Source organism: Gasterosteus aculeatus, chromosome 13 (assembly GCF_964276395.1).
Source record: "Gasterosteus aculeatus chromosome 13, fGasAcu3.hap1.1, whole genome shotgun sequence".
Taxonomy (NCBI): domain Eukaryota; kingdom Metazoa; phylum Chordata; class Actinopteri; order Perciformes; family Gasterosteidae; genus Gasterosteus; species Gasterosteus aculeatus.
In genome coordinates, this window is record NC_135701.1 from 9230397 (window position 1) to 9251228 (window position 20832).

General features: G+C 43.2%; 1 protein-coding gene across 2 annotated transcripts; it reads left to right on the forward strand.

Moving 5' to 3' along the window:
• Positions 1–959: 959 nt before the first annotated feature.
• On the forward strand, positions 960–19888 carry egflam (EGF-like, fibronectin type III and laminin G domains). Of its 2 annotated transcripts, XM_040196414.2 has the most exons (25): positions 960–1505; positions 4936–5045; positions 6199–6285; positions 6832–6858; positions 7107–7224; positions 7328–7463; positions 9416–9582; positions 12059–12171; positions 12250–12500; positions 12719–12900; positions 13130–13230; positions 13312–13412; positions 13561–13705; positions 13915–14104; positions 14383–14508; positions 14800–15043; positions 15148–15259; positions 16006–16122; positions 16357–16537; positions 17158–17181; positions 17282–17360; positions 17467–17610; positions 17948–18031; positions 18526–18629; positions 18748–19888. In XM_040196414.2, the coding sequence occupies exons 1-25, from the start codon at positions 1400–1402 to the stop codon at positions 18897–18899; spliced, it is 3201 nt and encodes a 1066-aa protein (XP_040052348.2). In that variant the 5' UTR covers positions 960–1399; the 3' UTR covers positions 18900–19888. The 2 variants fall into 2 exon arrangements, with proteins under 2 accessions (XP_040052348.2, XP_040052349.2); XM_040196415.2 differs by lacking the exon at positions 17158–17181.
• The last annotated feature ends 944 nt before the right edge of the window (positions 19889–20832 follow it).

Here is a 20832-nt window from a genome sequence, read left to right on the forward strand (position 1 = left end):
GGTAACGTCAGAGTGGTTATGATTAATGAGTATGATCTGTGCTGCTGCACCACTCAGGTCATTATAACAATGAGAATAGTGAACATGCGAAGCTACACAAGGTACTCGGCACAGCAGGAAGAAGAATGACATTCGGTCTTACCAAGGCTGTGTTGGATCAGAATTAGATAAAAGGATATTCTTTTATTTTGAGCAAATTGATGGCCTGAGTAGTTATTGAATTTTTCATATTGCTTTGTATGAAAGTAGAATATAGCTGACTTAAAAAATGAGGCGTAAGTAGATGAGATGATGACAAATGTTACCTGCAGGTGGTCAGATTTTTATCCTACAATGTCTAATCCAACATAACATAATGTAATAAAATTGTATCCGTGTATCACGTCTACTTAGCATTGTTTGAAGCTGATTAGGTGCAGGACATTCTGAATTGAATTTTCACCAAATCCCTTGCAGACTTTGACTAATAAAATGAACTCGATCAGTATTAAAAGTGCCTGGCACCGTTGTTGAGTCCTCTACCTCTTTGACCTTCCTTCACAATAAGAATGCATCTGATGATTTGGCTCAGCTCTCCTGCAAACACTGCTCTCTCTGTACACACACACGCGTGCACGTCACAGCGTGCACGCGTGTGTGAGTTGACCCACGCTCTCCTGCAAACTTTGCTTCTTTGTGTCTTTGAGACAGCACAGATCACTTAATCAGCCGGGCAGTTGCAGTCACATATTAATGCCAACAACAAGCGCTCTGGGGGGGGGGGGGGGGGGGGGGGGGGTCGATTAATGGATTCATTGTTTCGCATCCTGGTCATTGTTGAATGCACGCACAGTAGTGTCTGTTGTCCCCTGCTTCCTCGCCATAGGCATGCTCTCCATCTGTGTCCAGTGTGCGGATTAGAGGCTCGTTATCCTCTTAGCTCTAAATGGCCCCACGTTGCCCGCTCTTCGTTGTCCATCTCAACCGGGGTCTAAGACGCAGAGCGCGCGGCGCGACGCGAGGGCGAGATTCACGAGAAATAAAAAAACAACAACAACAACAACAACAAAAGATCCGTGCCCAGTGTTGATTTGTTTTAGTCGTTGCGCGTTACGCGCGAATCCCTCTCCATCGCCTTTGCGCGCGCCCGGTAGCTGTCAGTCGGGGCGCTATCGCGTCCGCGTGTCCAGCCCACTGATCTTTTGCAGAGTGTAATCTCATCAGTGTCCCGTAGCTGCGCGCTTCCGTCTTTCACTGTCTTCGGACGGCATTTGCGCTTCAAGCTGGATAAGGAATATTTTTTTTATCAGGGAAAACTTTTATCAACAAAGGGGTTAAGCTCCATTTGCAGACACCGGAACGTCTGAATGTGTGATGAAATGTCCATTTGAGCGTTTTAAACTTGTGACCGGAAGAAGACATGGAATCTACATGTAAAGAGAGGAGTCTTTTATACTTACTTCTCTTTGCAATATGCACAGCTAGCGTTTGCTTTTGTGCAAGAAGATCAAATGCTCGGAGATCTGGTGAGTTTTTACCCACTGACCCATTTTTTACTTTTCCTATGCTGACACAGATCAAATAATAGTAACAATTATAATATTTTTAAATGTTGTGGATAGGGACAGCATTAGCTTCTGCCAATATTTCGATTTATATAATTCGACAGCCATCTTTTACACTTTGTGACATCACATTTATGTTATCAAATGACACGTATCATATTTTAGCATTCATTCACAACAATCCAAGTGATTTTAAAAGTCTTTAACCTTCTCGATGGCAACAAAAGGTGGAAAACATGAACTTTAAGTTATAAAAAACACCCCATCATTATCTCTCCACCTGTTTTTATATAGAGTCATTATTAAAGAAATGTGTCGCCATGCAGTCCCTTCATTACAAGGTGCTTTTTAGCCACTGATGAGCAGTGCAGAACTGCACATTAACCATAATCGGTGAGCTACAAATGAAGTAAATTAAATTGACATAAGTTTCATGGCGGGGCAGGGCACGACTTAACACATTGTTTCTGTTGATTACCAAAAAATCCAAATATTTAACACATTTTCTTATATGTAAATATTTGCCAAAGAAAGAAAGACCAGATCGAGAGCCCATTCATGTTAATGTGCTGCCTATAAATCCCTCCATGTTGTATTTTCATCACCACAGTGTCTTCTGTCTCCCTCCCGTCTTTGATTCTGTCACCCAGAACACTTTTTCCATCCACGTTTCTTCCCTTTACCTCCGCTTTCCCTCTTTCCATCACTTCCTTTTCTCTGGCTGTCTGTCTGTGTTTGGCTGTGAGACTTTCAGACCCACCGGCTGTAACGCTCTAACTATCTGTCTGTCAGGAAACTCACAGTTTGGTTTGCTAAGCAGAGGATGTCGGCAGTTCTGTCGTTATGACTTCGAGGGACATTTGCACTGGTTTTTTTATTTTGTTTTGAGGCTTTTCACTCTTTTTCTTTAGAGGCAGGGCTGGATGTCCAGTTGAATCACGTCGGCCTTTTAAACAACAAAACTGGTTGTACGGGGAATGAGTCTGAATGGCGTCTCTCCCCAAGGTGGTCTTACCTTTTCAGGGTTTCGACAGCTCTCTCCCCGGTTAGAATAAGTCGTTGAATTATTTATGGAATCATTCAGTAGCTCGCACTTACAGTGAGCTAGTTCTAGACGTATTAAATTGTCATGAAAATCATGCCTTTTATGGTAAATTAAACCATTTCTATCCCGTCAATCGGAGCAGACAATAGTGTTTGGAAAAGGAAAAGATAACCAACAGGAGACAATATTTCACACTTCATCCTTTCCGACTCGATAGGGTTTATAGATTATTACCCAAGCCATGCTGAAGGGCAGCATAGCAGCATGTGTCTCAGTGATCACTTCAGGATGACTCAGACCTGGAAAGAGCATCGCTTCAACTTGACTGGCTGAAAGTGGTGTTATGGAATCAGAGCGATAGAGCAGGTGTTTGTGTCTGCAAGAAGGAATCTCAACATTGGGCCGTTGTTGATCAAGCGCGAGCAACAACGTTGAGAGCCTCCTTTTAATTATTAGAGTGGTATTAAAGTGAAGTATTGAAATACCAACACAAACGCTGCTTGAAACTCCTTCAAAGCTCTCATCAACTTAACACTTAATGCCAGTTGAAACAAGGCCCCATAACTGACAAAATGAATTGAATCGGTACTGGGAGGGACCGTTGACCGTGAACTAAAACTAAACAGATATTAGCTTCTTGTCGTAGCGTTTCTGTTTTGATTGGATTCGCCATCTCGATGTTGAGCTGCTTTCCTCTTAATAAATCATCAAAACCGCACCACTCCGCTCGCCTCCCCGTGATCGAGTCCTTCCAGCCGTCCTGACTGTGACGGATTTAGAGAGCAACGAGTCATTTCAGCGAAAACATCACAGAACTGTGGAAGTGGGCGACCATGGCAGTTTTCTAATCTGCCGTACTTACGTGCTGGGTGGGTGTGGAAAATCGACATATGCTCTTCGCTGTCTGTGTGAGCAATTTCAGGTGTGCTTTATCACGATGGCTTGAAAGTGCATGGCGTCCTGACGATTGGGCCTCCCGTGGCCTTTTCCTTATCAGTGGGCTCCAGTGTATCATAGAGGTTTGCACCCGGCCCGACCCGTGTACCCACATGCGCCGTATTGACCGGGTAGAAGTGGCCCCTCGATCTGTTGAGTTCAGCTCACCCGTACCTTCGCCGGTCCGCACCCCTGGGGAGATATGGATGATCAGGGAATTCAGCTGACTTATTGGATTACCCGCTCGGTTGGAAGAGCGAGGCACGCAGAAAGGGTTTCAAATAAGAGTAGGAAAAAGAAGCAGAATAGCTGTTGAAAGGATTCGGGAGGTCGGCATGGGAGGCAGAAGAAGGGAGACGCGAGACGAAAAGCAAATGTTAGGACATGAGATGCATGTCTACTACTCTATAAGGGTCGTTATCTGTTCATTTTTCTTCATTAACACCAGGTAGTGTTGATGAGCTACACCTCCACAGCCCTTTCTATTTTGTTCATAAGAGGCTTTTTGTGCCATAGTTGAGCACTGGAGGTGCAATCACATTTTCTTGAAGTGTCAGACGAGCACCCACTGATGCAACCATGGAAATAATGACATTTGAAGTCAGAGTTGGGTGATATTAGATATTGTGTCATATTTATTTTCCTGGTTACGCCATTTCAAAGGGTCCGCTGGTCATTCTTTAAAGACTACAAGGTGAAATATAGAGTGAGGTGTGTTCATATTATCCTGTGTCCTCAAAAGGTGTTTTCTTCTTTTCCGTCTTTATTGAACCGCCAACTGTGGCATGAGAAACATTAGACATTAGTGTTTGCATTGATGAATGTATACTTTGAAACATAGGCCTTCATTTAGAGTTGCGTTTAACGGTTTCGGTGGGTTTTGCAGTCCACCAACACTATTTCAATGTGAAATATCTAAAGCTTCACTGTACTCCTCAGCTGTTCTTTGTTTGGTGCGCTTAACAGCTTTATCAGTCCCCTACTGCTAAAGAAACTGCTAATGAGAGAGGTGAGAGAGAACTAGACTGGTGGGCAAAAAAAGAAAAAACAAGATTGTAAAATACTGTAAAGCTGGGAGAGAAAATTTTGTAGGTTCATGATATTTACAAGCCACATATTTACCTCTGAGACGTGTAACATTGAAAAGGTTTAAGCTTTATCCAGTTGAATTTGTATTGAATCTGTATGCTGATATAAATATAAAAGATTGATTTGATCATTCTGTAAATATTGGCCCTAAACTGCCATGTAAATATAACATCAATCGTGTCTGGTTCTGAACTTGTTTCCCTGCTAAGAACAAAGAGCTTCTAGCTGCAACCTGTCACAGTGACACATTTACTTCATCTTCTGTCTTTATATCGTCTTTTGCCCTCACTGATCATCTCTGCGTGTCTTTGTACAAACCAGATCGCCTGAGTCCTCCGCTAGACATCCAGCTGGAGACAGTCAACTGCACCGCCTTCAGTGTGCGATGGAAGATGCCCCGGCGACACGTTAGCACCATCACTGGATACAAGGTTCAAGTAGCCATGATATATGTGATTGTTTCATTTCTATTTGAATGGTCAGACTCAATGACACATCTAATGGGTTACTGAAGCACATGTATTCTCCATCTCCTCCAGTATTTAACATATTGTTCATGATATTCTGAAGGTGAGATGCTACAGTTTGCATTAAGGTTTGTCTGATACCACCCGCACATTTAAAGAACTGCTGAGGCAGCACCGCCCGTTTGGAAACAGTAAAAACAATCGAAAAAAAGAGGAGAAAATTACATTTTAAAACCAGAAGATAAAATAATAGCTCTTCAATCCGGTAAACATAAAGATGACTAAATGGCCCTGTGCAAGCTGTGGCCGTGTTTGGGTACCGACACCCCCCCCCCCCTGCTTTTAAAGTGCCCGTCAAACCAAACCATGTCCAGCAAGACGGCCTTGAGGGCCAGATTGACACAACTAAATGTCTGGTGTTTTGATGGAAAACCTTTCCCTGCCAAATGAAGGGCTTTTATGGAGCAACATTTGCTGTGAAGGTCAAACATCTTTATTTTAGTGTCTTGAGCACATGTTTTGCTCCACGCTGGGCTTCGGCCACTAAAGTGGGATTTGCTATTCTTGATAGAAATTTACTGATATGCGTATATACTGATACTTACGTTATATTGATCAGAATGTTTAATTGTCCAGGCTTTTTATTTTTGTTGCATTTTTAAATTTATTTTGGAATGGAATATCAAGCCATATCATAACCCAGTTTCCTCCTTTACTTTCCTCCTTCTTTCCTACCACCCTTTCTTCCTCTCTTTGGTTTTGTTTTGAGTCAAACATTAACACAGCGTGGATCGGTATGAGTGTACTCTACTTATGACCATATGTCTGTACTAAGAGGATTAGTCGGCTCGCTTCCCTGCGACCTGTTGATACGCATGTGCGTTCATTTGGCCAATCACTTAAAAAAGTAAAAAATCCTGATAATCCTGATCCCTCACAGTATTTCCTCCTAATCAGGCAATTTTTGCTTTATCAAGGCTGTGACTTAATAATGGAAGATAAAAGGAATTTCTCATTTTAGAAAGCTTAGAGCCACAAATGGCTGTAGTGATGAATCTGAGACCTTTGCAGTCAATATGTATTTGTATGCGTTTTTGACTGTGTGTGTGTTTTTCAGGTCTTCTACACAGAGATGAGGAATGGCCGTCCAATGGCTACAGAGTCTTTGATGGAGGTGCCTCTCAGCTTGGACATGCTGACCACTGTGAGTACACTGGCTTTTAAATGTGCAACTCTATGTTGGAAATCAGTGGTAAACACCGTAGAATATTTCTATTATAATCATCACGTAAACTTTAACCTACAATTTTGTGAATAATGGAAATATCAGCTGTTTGCAGTGTTGATTTATTAGTGCAAAAGCAACCATTATCCCTAAAAATAGGAAAGAAAAACAACAACAAAATGAAGCTGGCAATCTCAATCAATTTTTTACAGCCAACAAATCCCACGAGACGACAACAAACGGATCCTATTAATAAGTATTATTTTAGTAGTCCAGTACTTTTCATTTCTCTGTTCCATTGTTTTCCAAAAACTATAACCTGTACTTTATACTGCACTTTAAACCTATAGCCTGTTTATTTCTTTTTTTTAATGGCTACTTTGACATGGGGGACTGGTGCATTATTTTATTTAAAATACACCTATAGCCTTTAGTGTTTGTCGACAATGATCATTAAATACATCATAAAATCTTGATATCATCTCATACTAACAGTATGTACTTCTGTTGCTTTTTTCTCTAAAGGGGCAATTTGATGGACAAGCCAGCTTTGTGAGTATCATTTAGCCTTTTTAAAAATAAATTAAACCGGGTCAGTACTTTCTTGCTCAACATCAATATGTATTTACTTTCCACTTTTGTCGTCTCCCCATTCTTCTCCCAACATCTCTCCTTCTTTCATATGGCCCCTTGTATTTTCTCTCACCCTCGAACCATTATTGCTTATACGCTTGTGCTTAATTTATTTTCTAATTAATATTTTTACCTCTACACCCACTCCCCCGTATGCCGTCTTCAAGGACGTGGACATCGGTAACCTCAAAGTAAACACCAAGTACCGGGTGACTGTGGGAGCGTATGGTTGGGCGGGGGAGGGGAGACCCAGCATGCCCAGAGACATCGGCACCGCCTCACACGGTAAGAATATGTGAGTAGTAGGGATCCATTCTACCGCCGTCATTGCCAACGCAGCGTTGGTAACGTCTTTAACTGAATTACATTTCTTTTTCTGTTCCGCTAGACAAGTGCATGCCCCCGTCGCCCCCCACTCAGCCTGTGGTCATGGCTGTATCTGACACCGAGCTGGCGTTGTCATGGCAACAAGGAGAGAACGAGGGAAGTGCACCTGTCCTCCACTTCCTGGTGGCTTACATCAGGTCAGTTTGGTGATCAACCCCCAAACGCTAGTAATTGAAGCTGAATGTTCATGAAACGCCACCAGCTCAGTGTTGCTGCAAACACTCACGCAGGCTTATGTGCACAGGTCATTTGCACTGAATTACACCAAGGTCACACGTGCAAACGCCATCAACCCAGCCCGTGGAGAGGGATCCACGGCCTGTCCAGGCCTATTCTCTAGAGAATAGGCCTGAGATAAAAGTCACGTTCCATCACTGGCTGTTATCTTCTTGTTCATTCTCTTAATTTATAAACCGTCAGATATTCCCCTAGAACAATACTTCCTCATCTTCTATGTCTACACAGGTTGCTTGATGACTTAATGATTACAAATGTGTGTTGTGGGGCCAAGCATCAAAGTTTTAGTCAATGTGCCAAGGTTTCAATTTGGAAAATGGTGCAGAGTTGTGATACTGCACCCATTTAAATCAAGGTGTGAAATAAATAGTTTTGGGAAATGCAGTTACACTTTCTTGCAGATTACGAGATGCAAAGAAACTGGTTTACTTAGCTTAGTAAATAAAACAGCAGGCTAGCCTAGATTTCTACAAACGTTTGGAAACATTAGTGGTGCTAGCAGGCTAAATGTTTCCCCTCGCATCGATGTTTATCATCACCAGCATTCACACTCATACACGAGTTCTTTACAGACGTTTACACGTGTGGCATGTGTAGCTGCACATTTAGCCTCCCTCGTTACATTGCTGTGATTTCCTGAGGCCTTTAAAGGTCTTTCCTATTCAACCATTTGTGCTGTGACATGAGGATTCATGGAGACACAAGAAGTCTTGTGGTGTGCAGCCTCACACACACAAAACACACTCAGAAACTCACACACATAAAGGACCTCTATTGTCCAGATGGGTCCTCAGCTACAATGTCAAGGAAGTCTGAGTTAAGTTGCATGGATTATTATCATTATGTGTCTGAAACAAATGAAATAGGCAGATACTATTTTACAAGTACCCGATAAGAATTTAAAAAGCAAGTAAGAATAAGAAAAGATGCAAGAGGACGCAAGCTTTGTGGTGCACAGTTAACATTCCTTAACTGAGCAAAGAGAAAGAGACAAAAAGAAAGAGACGGAGGCAGAGAAACTGTCACGAACTGTGACAGAGCAGACATGAATCACAGTCTGTTTGTGCATGCAGGGGCATTTTCGACACAAAAGGGCCATTTCGGAGCTAAATATTTCACCCCTTACTTCAAACGAGGGCTGTCTGAAGAGAGACATTGATCGGCGGTGAAGATGACTCCATTCAATAGATAGTTGTGGCTCCAGGCGTCCAGAATTATCACATTAATATGGCAACTGGAGATGGAGGCTGGAGATGATAGCCAGAAAAAAATAGAGCTCAGGAGTTCATGATTGAGCTTTTTTTTCTCAACTTTTCAAAACTACGCTCTGATGAAAAGCAGAAAATACTTTTAAGACTTAAAGGGCCTCAACAATACTAACATAGAAAGAATGAAAAAAAACATCTCAAGTGATTTGGCATTTTTGAAATCACTCGCTGTTGTAATTGTATTCCTTGCAATTGCAGATATTCATGGCAACACAAAACAGTCATTATCCTCAAAACAATGTGTTTGAAGATGTGTTGAGAATGATAATCTTTGTCTGAAGATATTAACAAAAAAAAGATCTTTTAAAGAGCACTTTTGTGCAATGTTATACTGTATAATGTAGTAAATAATGTATATAATAAAATCATTTAGGGTCAATTTGTTCCTTGACCCCTTAAATCACTCACTAAACCACAGAGACGCCTCTGGTTGGATTTGTTGATTTACAAAGTAATAATATTCTTCTACCAGCAAGAAGTGTCGTAAATGGCACAATGCTTTTTCGTATTATATGCTGTTGTCTGTCATCTGTGACACCAAATATAGCTCAGTAAATAATGCATTTTCATACCTTTTTCCATAGGCCGGAAATGGATACAGAGTGGACGTACATCCGTGAGCCCATAGAGACCAACTCCATGGTTTTGAAGGGGCTATTACCGGAAACTGAGTACCAGTTTGTTGTCAGGGCGGCCAACGTGCACGGAGTGAGCCCCCCCAGCCACATCAACATCCCCGTGCGCACTCTCGGTAAGGCTGAGCGGCGATGTGGCGGCTTCGTCTCCTCTCGCGTGCTGTTCTTGTTCCAACCACATTTCAAAACCAAGTCAGTTTCAGTTTAGTTTCGACGATACACCCACACAGAACAAAACAAACTGTGCTCATTTGTTCCATTGCCAAGGTTATTGTAACAAAAATACATTTTTCACATTCAAATGTTCACTCAAATTTACTACTAACAGTTTAAAATAAATACAACTTGCCTAAAGCTTTAACATATCAACATGTTTTGCCTTTTCTCAGATCTTAGTTGACCTTTCAAAATTAAAATATAAAATTTGAGCTATTATGGAATATTATAGTATTTTCTTCCACCTAATTTCTTAAAATTCAATTTATAGCATTAATTTAGAAAAGAGCAGCACTGTTTGACTTGAATGTGGGACAGCACCTGGCTGTGTGTCAGTGGAGCCTCGCATGATGGACATGTAGAGCAACGGAATCATTTACTTTAGTATTTTTTATGTGGTCGGCTGCTGGTGAGGGGTGTGTGTGGGGGGGGGGGTTGACCAGGCTTGATTGATATTAAAACACACAAACACACACTATTTCACACAGGTGTGTAGCACAGCTGTGCACACATGCATTATCGGAAATGCCTTAAACGAATGAAGGACTATTTAAATCAAATAATAATTATATTCTGTGTGTGAGTGAATTTCTGTGCAGATCAGGGTTTAGGATTGTGTCTAGATATGACTATTAAAACCAAACAGCCACGTAGACACAATCACATTATCCGGGCGCTCTGTTTCTGTGACCTCCAAACTGCTCGGTTGACTTCGGAAAGCCGTGTGTGTGCAGCCGGCTTCACGCGCATTGTTGGCTGTCAAATTGTTTGTGAGCTACTCTGATGGAATCACGTCCTGCACTGCTCAGAGATGGAGGCAGAAAGACGGACATGAAAGGGAGGTAATGTTCAAGAGTTACACGAAACGGCGATAAATGAGCCAGTTGGAATCCGAGGGAGACGGACAGACGGACAGAAACCAAGAGAGAGACCAGCGTGGATTCTTAGCGGGGGATGAAAGCGGGTTACGCCCGAGTCTCATCAGACAGGATTAACGACGGGATGCCAGACCCCTTCCCTGCCCATCCACACGCCTGATGGATGCACATTCACAGACACACACACACACGCATATGCACGCACGCACACACACACATGCACACAATGCACCACTGCTTGAGCAAACAGCAGGGGTGGGCTTGACTGACTGACATACTTTTCTTGTTGCTCTCTGTGACTGTTCTTTGTGTGTGTGTGTGTGTGTGTGTGTGTGTGTGTGTGCGTGTGGTGTGGGATGGACTGAGGGGGATCGTTACACAACAGAAGCTTAGATTGTTAAGGGCTTTTTTGGACATTCCCCCTCTGTACGCCAGCTCTCCGTATCCAGGATTTACTGTCATTAGGCCGTGTTAATTAGCACTTTAAATCTCGGCATCCATTCAGATCTTTGTTTTGTCTTAAGGGTTTGCTTTCCGCAACTTAATACATTCCAATTTCCTCACCTGTTAAACATGCAGTATTTGATGTTGCAGGTGGGGAGGTGTGTGAAGGAGACGAGAGGTAGGGGATGTTGTGAATTTAGCATAGATGAAGCTTTGTGAAGGAATGGTGGATGGCAAAGTAGGTAATTCATAGAACACGAGCATCTTAAGAGTCATTATATATGCTACCTAAGGCCTTTTATTTATACCTACCAAAACGTGAAACATTATTCAATAACTATGAACGTATCAAAAGTCTGATCATTAAAAATCATATTTGTCGGTATTGCTGTGCTCACAGCATTCACTGCTTTGTGTTTGAACATCATGAGCTGCCGCCGCGTATTTGGGAGGCGCGTTTCAGCAGCATCGGCACTTGCAGACAGAAGCTGTTACTTCTATCCAGCGCCTGTGACACGGCATCAGTGAACTACTGTTACGTCCTCATAACCAGGACTCGGGCGTCACCCTCCAGTCACTTCATCTGTGCCTCTCTCCTATGAATTTGACACTGTTGTTGCTTGTTGTCGGGGACGTGTTTCATTGTCATTTTGAGGTCATTTTGTGGTGATAAACGTCCCTCCTGAGGCGGCTGTTCTTCAAGCAGAAACTAGGAGCACGTACTTAACAATTAGGCTGCTGATCCATTGGATCAATTTCAAGTTCTGTTAGGTTTGGAACACAAAACAAAGGACAAATTGTGTCAAAAGCCAATGTCACTCCTGATTGTATGAAAGCAGCCACTTTCATGTGTTTCAGCGGCTTCACCTACATGTTTAAAGCAGCGATAGCTTTGATAATCTGAATCAAATCTAATGTTGACTTGTTTCATTATTCAACTACCTTTGTTTCACCCTTCAACCACCCCACTGCAGTCCTCATGTATCTGTTATATCTGCCCTTGAACTGTAACAAACATGTACTGACCATCCAGTATGTGTGACATTGTGAACAGGCGCATCAGATGTTGGCAGTGGTGATTACGGCCGCTACATCACAGATTCAAGGATCAAAGACGAAGATGGCTTCGACCTTGATGATTCTGATTATGATGTCTTTATTGAAGAGGTGGGTTACTGCACACCACAGAAGGACAGTGACACATTTTAGGCTAATTGAATCTTACAAACCATCATCCTCTTCTAGTTGAAGCCATTCCCAGGTATCAATCAATCAAAGGACAACAGGAAGTCCCAGCTCCGTTCCCGCCCGGATCCTCCGTCGGGTCGCAACGTTGTTTACCGCATGAACACCATGGCTCCCAACGTTACTGCCGCTGCAGCTTCCTCCACCAACTCGCCCACCTTCCCAGATTCTCCAGGTCGGATTTTCTCAACCACCTCAAAGCCCGGTGTCACTAATGACACCGCAACTGCTGCCCCACTGACCACCAACGGGTAAGACGTACCCCTCAATCTCACCCAGATTCCTGCTTATTTATTTTGAGGAAACTTCACTACAGGAGTAAAGTCCTGCATTTACAGAAGTTTGCCTCTGGAGGAGAAATTAGGGGTGTCAAGAAGAAAATCACAATTCTTAAATGCGGTACTCCTGCATTGCTCTGAACATCTTTCTCACTAAAACGTATCATCCTAACTCCTGTGATCCACCTTAGCGTCCCGTTGTCCACCACCACGCCGCCCACGTCCCCCTGGAAAGGTGAGGTTCCCCGGCTGTATGCGCTGACCTGCGACGACACTGTTTGCCCCCCCGACAGCTTCTGTCTCAGCGATTACGACGGCGGGGGCTCGCGCTGCCACTGTAACCTCGGACGGAGAGGGGACGCCTGCTCCGACGGTGAGAGAAGCCTAGTTGGGTACCAGCTTTTTGTGGTATCTGACCTGCTCGAGCGGGCATCTCCTGTGCCAAGGTGTCTGTGGCGGTCCAGGTTCAAATCCAATGGCCACTGCACGCCGCCCCCTCTCTTTACCCCTTTCACGACTACGAATAACAGTGAAAATGTCTAACGCGTCAACCGTTTGTGTCTCAATCTCCACAATTTATCAGCGTTTCATCCCTTTTTCAGCGGTACCTGTGAACTTTCCAAGGTTCTTTGGGTACTCTCACATGACCTTTGAACCCTTGAAAAACTCTTTCCAGACATTTCAGATCTCTTTCGAGTTCAAGGTAAAGCACCTTTGTTTTGTCCCCAGTTGTTTTTGTCATTGGCTGCGGTGAAGCGCTTCAAACAGTCTCTCCGTGGTGCAGGCAGAATCTGACGATGGCTTGCTGCTCTACTGTGGAGAGAATGAACACGGACGTGGAGACTTTACCTCTTTGGCTCTGGTGCGAGGCAAGCTTCACTACAGGTGAAGAAAACAGGGACTCTCTTATGGGTTTAGATGCTCTATGTAAGCACAATACATCGTCAGTAAGGTACTAGAACAAGCAAAAGACAATATGTGTGTTTTTGCTGTTTGGAAAGGTTCATTCCTAACATGTAATATCTCCCCTCAGGTTTGACTGCGGTACAGGAGCCGCCCAGATAGTCAGCGAGAGTCGCGTTGCGGTCGGTCGGTGGCACACGGTCACCGTCTTCAGAGACGGCATGAGCGGCTGGCTGCGTATGGATAACGACACCCCCATATCAGGCCGCTCGCAGGTACACAATGCCACACGGAACTGATTACCTTTTCTTTACACAATGTAACAGTTAGATGAGAGGTTTTGTGCTTGGACGTGGCTTATCGAAGAATAGGACATCCTTAAAGATGGAAAAGCTTCTTTTTTAAAAAACATTTTAATGATTGTGGCTTGGATCCATCACTGCCTTTCTGTTTTTCACTACACATTTTGTTCTCTCCACTCCAGGGCCAGTACACCAAGATCACTTTTCGCTCGCCGCTGTACGTGGGTGGATCCCCGAGTGCTTATTGGCTGGTCAAGGCGACAGGGACAAATCGTGGCTTTACTGGCTGCATTCAGAGTCTGACCATCAACAACAAGGCAACTGACATCCGACCTTGGCCTGTGGGCCGAGCTCTGAGTGGAGCTGATATAGGTGACGCATGCGGCATGTGCAATCAGTGTTACTGTTTATTGGCTTCCGCCGGCGGTATGTGGTCTTTACCCACGTTACCCATAATGCACTGGTTTTACTCAGGCAAGTTGTTTCGGAGCAGCTAACCCACAGTAGAAGGAAACTATACTGTATTTTACCCTCTAATTAAGCAGGCTTCATTTGAATTTAGTTGTCTATTTATACAAGTTATGGTGTGAGAACATCAATAGAAATCTATCTCTTCAGTTCGTAACCACCTAATTTCTCCTCGCCACAAGGTGAGTGCAGCGACAGCATGTGTGACCTGGTCAGCTGTGCCAACGGTGGAGTCTGCTTTGCAAACCGCGCCGATGGCTTCATCTGCCTGTGCCCGCTCGGCTTCAGGGGAGCACTTTGCGAGGAGAGTAAGTCAACTCTACTTTCATCTTCACTCTTGTGGTGTGACCGGTTGAACGCAACATGAAGGAAAATCTGTGGGATTGAAGATCATTTTGTTTCATGCAGATAGGGATTGATTGAAAATCAGACCAGCTTTTTTAACAAAGTACGAAATAGGACTTCCCTTTCTCTTCCCTCCTCCCCTCTTAACTCTGAATCATCTGAAACGCTCACACCTCGTCTTCCGGCTGGGCCCAAATCCTCCTTCTCTCATTCATTCCCGCTCTTCTTTGCCATCTTCTCTCCCAACTCCTCAGCCTTCTCCCTGTCCTCGCCGCTCTTCAACGAGACTGTGTTTTCGTACGCTGTCATCCCCTGGCCTCAGTCCTATCAGAGCTATCTGTCCTTCATGGAGTTCGAGCTGACGTTTCAGCCGCTGAAGCCCGATGGCACGCTGCTGTACACCGATGACGCCGGCAGCGGAGACTTTCTGGCTATCAACCTCGTGGATGGATACGTAGAGTTCAGATTTGACTGCGGATCTGGAGGAGCTACGATAAGGTGTTAAATAGATGCACTCCCATGCGATTCTCTGCCTCCTCAACTTTCTCATTTTATATTTTAACTGGACGGCCTTTTAATGTGTGAGATGATCTGTGGTGCAGGAGCGAGGAGAAGATCGGACTGGAAACATGGCACGAGCTGAGGGTGTCGCGCACAGCAAAGAGTGGCATCCTTCAGGTGGATAGTCAGAGACCAATGGAAGGAATCGCTGAGGTATTATGGTTTTTCTTTGTTGCATACAGCTGCAATATGTCGGCAGAAAGATGAAGAAACTCACTTACTTTGTACACTGACAAGTTTTGCGGGGCTGCGTATTTACAAATTTGGCAGATGCAAAGCAACATACTCTTTTGCAAATTGCATTTGCCTCAATCAAGAAATGTCTGCCTCATAAATTCATCTATTCATTTGCAAAGATACCACTTTAAACACATTAAGTTGGGCTTTGCCTTGCTAATATACCATCATGTGACCTCACAGGACAAAAACAAAATACAGTTTTTACAGTATGTTATTAAGAAAAACTTGTACTATTCTGGCCAGAAATGTCTGTTCAGACACCCAGGTGTGTTTCTTCATTTATTAATCTGTGTTGAAGCCTCTTTTCCGTTTGTATATCGATGTATAATGCATATTCCGGTCGGGGGCAGTCGCTTTTATGAATTATCTTTCACCTTGAGATGCTGGATGTTTTTTCTGACTATTTCCACTCATGCCTTCTTTATCAGGAGCCGTGATGGTTGATGGTTGGTCTGGTCGGTGCATTCAAAAATGAATCCCATTATGCAGTGTGTATTCTTTCTTTATTGGTGCTTGAACTTTGACTCTGTATATAAATGCCCATTTCATATATAATTACCCTGTTGATGGCCTCTAGGTGAAATACGGAAGACCCTCTCTTTGGTTTCTTTTGTCTAAGCCACCGACCTAAATATCATTCTGTTTGATTTACTATCAAGGGAGCTTTCACTCAGATCAACTGCAGCTCACCTCTTTATATTGGCGGAGTACCAGAATATGACAAAACCAAGAGGACGGCGGCCGTGATGAAGCCCTTCACAGGAATTATCCAGAAGGTATTACCCTTCTTCAAGTTTTTTTTTTCAATCGGCCATACAATTAGTTTGTCATTCGTTACATCTCTATCACACTGGTAACAGGTGAGCAATAGAAAAACGTATATTTTAAGTAGACTTTGTTCATGGTGCATATATCATCTTTCTGTCTGGAATGTATGATTTTCATACCCTTTCTTTCCTCCTCGCCTTCCTTCTCGCCGTTGTCGTTTGCTTTTCTTTTCACATCGACAGCTGATTCTCAACGACCGCACCGTGCCGATAACCACCGGCTCTGCTGGTGGGTTTAATTTAGCAAATTCAGCTCATCCATGTGTAGAAAGTCCCTGTGCCAACGGAGGGACGTGCAGGCCAAAGTGGGACAGCTACGAGTGTGACTGCCCCCTAGGGTATGATGGGAGGCACTGCCAGAAAGGTCAGTTGGACAGTTTTTGCTGTTTCTTATTTTTAGCACGGTAACGTTTTCGGGGTCTTTTTCATTCAGTGTTCCTGGTGAACATCCAGAATAAGCGGCGTGTTTTGTCCAGTTAAAACAGTTGTCAGAACATCCCAGAGGTTAATAGGACATTGATGACGTGTAGGAGAAGAACTGCCAGTTCACAGGCTGGTGTTTTGTGATTGGGGAGCCACAGACATATTAAAGGTGTCAGATGATAGATGATATACATATAAGTCCAATCAATGTGTGGTTTACACACCGCAACGTATAGGTTTTTATTGTTGCCCTATGGGTGCATTAAATATACTTTTTATACTCTGTATTTTTATGGCATACTTAGTTTAAAAAAAAAATATTATATATAATAATATAAATATACATTATATATTATATATAATAATGTAAATATACATTATATATTATATATAATTAATTATATTTGTGACTTTAACCGCGCGCCATTATTTTTCCTTTGCTCAGAGATTAGTTTGAGATGTGTTTTCTCTTAGCATATAATTTAATACAAAAAGATACATTGGAGAACCTAATCCCTTCATGTTATCTATTCCTTCTGTTTTAATGCTTTCGCTGCTCAGAGTGTGGGAATTACTGTCTGAACAGTAAGTTTTCAGACTTCTAGTTAATACAGATTCGGTAAATACTTGCAGACGCTGACACCTTGTGACGCTATGAAGTAAATACAATGTTCTTTCTCCCCAGCTGTTACCGAAGCCATCGAGATCCCGCAGTTCATTGGTCGAAGTTACCTGACGTATGACAACAGAGATATCCTGAAAAGGTTTGTAGTTTTACAGGGTTTCTAATGTATTTAGATACAATATCGTGCTTAAAGTTTTAATCTTGTGTCAATCACGCTTGCAAGTAAATTTCTCATTACTTCTCAGGGTGTCCGGGTCCAGGACCAATCTTTTCATGCGCTTTAGGAGCACGGCCAAGGACGGCCTGTTGCTATGGCGAGGAGACAGTCCAATGAGACCCAACAGCGACTTCCTGTCCATGGGACTTCAGGATGGCGCTCTAATCTTCAGGTAAGTGTTTGCATAAAACAGTACGGAAAAAAAACAATCCTGCTACGTGTGTCTACGTCCTCCCTGTCCTGCTTACCCCTTTGATGCGAGCAGGAAAAAGGTCAGATTTTAGCAAGAGAAGAAAGTTTAGTGTAAGAAGAGGATGAGGATGATGGGGAGAGACGCTGATCCCACCGGAGGGCAGCGAGCGTTAAGCACCCAGCGCAGGCAGAGCTAAAAAAAGACCTCCAGTCTTTGGCAGGACCACGACCTGGAGGAGAACCAGGGTGTATCCGGGCGGCGCCGGGCAAACGTGAACTCAGCTCCACTCCTCGTGTGTGTTTCCACGTTGCTACAGTTATAACCTCGGCAGCGGTGCGGCTCATGTCGCTGTCAACGGGACCTTCACCGATGGAAAGTGGCACAGAGTCAAAGCTGTGAGGTAAGCTCTAAAAAAAAAAAAAGAAATCCTGTCAAATAGAAACTGCGGTAATCACAACATCTGTGTCACTTGGCAACAAGTAGAGGAGTGGCAGTGCGTTGTTTGTTGTGATCACTTGGGGAGAGCAGAACAAGCGGACGTATCATCTCCTCGTCTATTGGATACGCTTACATGCAAACAGATTGGCAAACAAGTTACTTTTTTTGCACATTCAGTACATCCATCAAAACAGTAAAGAATGAGCTAAACAGTGAGCTAAAATAAACTGAAATACTCATTGTGTGCTCTCCCAGTGATCGACCCCTTACACATGACACAAACATGTCATATGTAAATATACAGTAATTTGGTAACCTGCTGTTTTGTCCACGACCGATTAATCAAAAGACGTCATTTTAAGTGCTTAAGATTTAGTTTCTTTTGTTATGTGAAAACAACAAAGGTGAAATGCCGTCACGCTTGTATACTTATAAGTGACCTCATTATCTGTTTAGGGACGGGCAGTCGGGGAAGCTGACAGTGGATGACTATGGAGCAAAGACAGGCAGGTCGCCTGGAAAGATGAGACAACTCAATATCAACGGACCCTTATATGTTGGTACGTGGCTCTCAGCGCTCACAAGTGCTGTTTGTGTGCGCGTGTGTGCGTGTGTGTGTACGGCAAATCAAACGGTGGTTTTAATATCTGCATTTGTGTGTGTGTCTCCCCTCGAAAGGTGGCATGAAAGAGATAGCTCTGCACACAAACAGACAGTACATGGGAGGCTTGGTGGGCTGCGTGTCCCACTTCACACTCTCCACTGATTACCACTTAGCACTGGTGGAGGACGCCGCCGACGGCAAGAACATCAACACCTGCTCCAACTAGCACAAGGCTTAAACATGCGATGCTGCGTCTTCGGGGACATTTTCAAGCGGAGCGAACACCTCGACCGGGCGGATCTGTCATCTTGAAACCGATTGAAAGAATATGACATGTTGGCCTTTGCTATTCAGGGCCCACGTGGTATAAACGCGACAAAAGTGTGAAAGATGTTACTTTGAGTCACGAAGTGGCTCCTGTGTACAACGTTTGCAAACCACCGTTGACCTTCCAAGTTGTGCGTTGTTGATGAATTGCTCTTTTAAAGAAAAAAAACAAAACCAGAGGATATTACAAAGTACTCTGTGAGCTTAAGCGTTATGGGTTATGAAGGTCTTTGAGGGACAATTTCTTATTTTTCATGGGATGATTACTATCATATCTTTGTTTTTTTTTCTACTGCAAATCCTTATTTGATTGCTGGAAGAACCAAGTGATCCGCGGGAACAAGAGTCATCGCAGGTCTTTCAGGAGCCTGACGTAGAGCAGCTAGCAGAAATGAACTTCTTTGTAGAGGATTTTTGTTGTTTTGTTGCACTCGTACTATTGTTTGTGGCGTATTATCAGTCCGTAGACTACATTTTCTTTCTTTAAAGTGCAATGCTGTCAGTTTTTTTTAAAGGTTGCTAGTTTTGAAGGAGAAAGATGTCAGCTGCCCACAATCTATGTTTCTGTCCTGGAGAAATTGTGCTTGACAGTTAAATCACAAACCACTGCTCGTGGACGTCAGCCTTCAAGCTATTTTGAAGCTAAAATTGATCTCTTACTTAAACATTTGCAATGCAAGATTGTTCATTTGGTTGCAATGCTTGAGCTGCTTAAAATCAACTTTCTGCAAATTATCCCTCTATTGTGCATAATTAATCTTGCATAACGTAACTGTTGTTTCCCCCCCAAAAAGATTAGCTATATTGTCAAAATAAGATCAAGAGCATACACCTTGTAAGTTTTAGCTCTGAACAAATCACATAATAAATTGTCAGTTATTACACAAATTGACTTCTTGAATTTATTTTGAGGGGAATGAAAGAAAGTCAGTGGCTGTTGTGGCATTTCAACGCGCTTGTCACGTCTGAAAGGAATGTCAAATGGAATCCAGCGTGTGAATGTGCGACGTGAAAGGGAATGAGCGACACGGGTCGAATGGTTGGAGCGTCCAGTGTACAAAATGTAACACGTGTTGAAACATGTTCGTCAAACAGCTGCCAACCGTAGACTGTAGGAAGTTGTTGCTGCAGCATCTGTGACGCCGTCACGTGTCAGTGATGTCAGATAATCCAGAATCCTGCAAAGGGACTGACCCGTGTGGAGTTAAACCGGGATAAGCAGGAAGCGTCACGGCTGAGGGTGCTCATCTCAAAACACAGTACTTACTACTGAAGCATTAAAATGCCCCATAATAATCCCATAAAAATAAAATAAAGAGTAGTTTACAGGCATGAAGAAGAGTAGACAAGTACAATTTGTTATATGATGAGAAAACGATTCCACGGTGCTGCTATTTAAATATTTCTTTTACTAACTAGAAATGTTCATTCTGATGATAGATGGCACATTTGACAGCTCTCTGTATTGAATGCTAACCAAAAAGCCTGCTTAGAAGTGAGCATTTTTCCATGTTCGGGAGTGTGCTCCACATTTTATTTGGCTCACAGGCTCAGATTAAACACAGAAAGTGGCTCGGTCCCACCGCGCATGTGATCACTGGGCGTTTCAAACAGTATCACTGGTGGAATTAAGGAAACCTTTAAACACAGAACAATCCTGACCTTATTCAAGGTCCTATTAGTTGCTACACTTGAGTTTGTTGGTGGTGTTGTGAGGAATTGTGGGACTTGTTCATCCAGAACATTTTTTAACCACATTACACAAACAAACACACAGGAACATTGGACAATGTTCAGGAGAGGGAGGGTTGGTATGTCAAAAAAGACACACT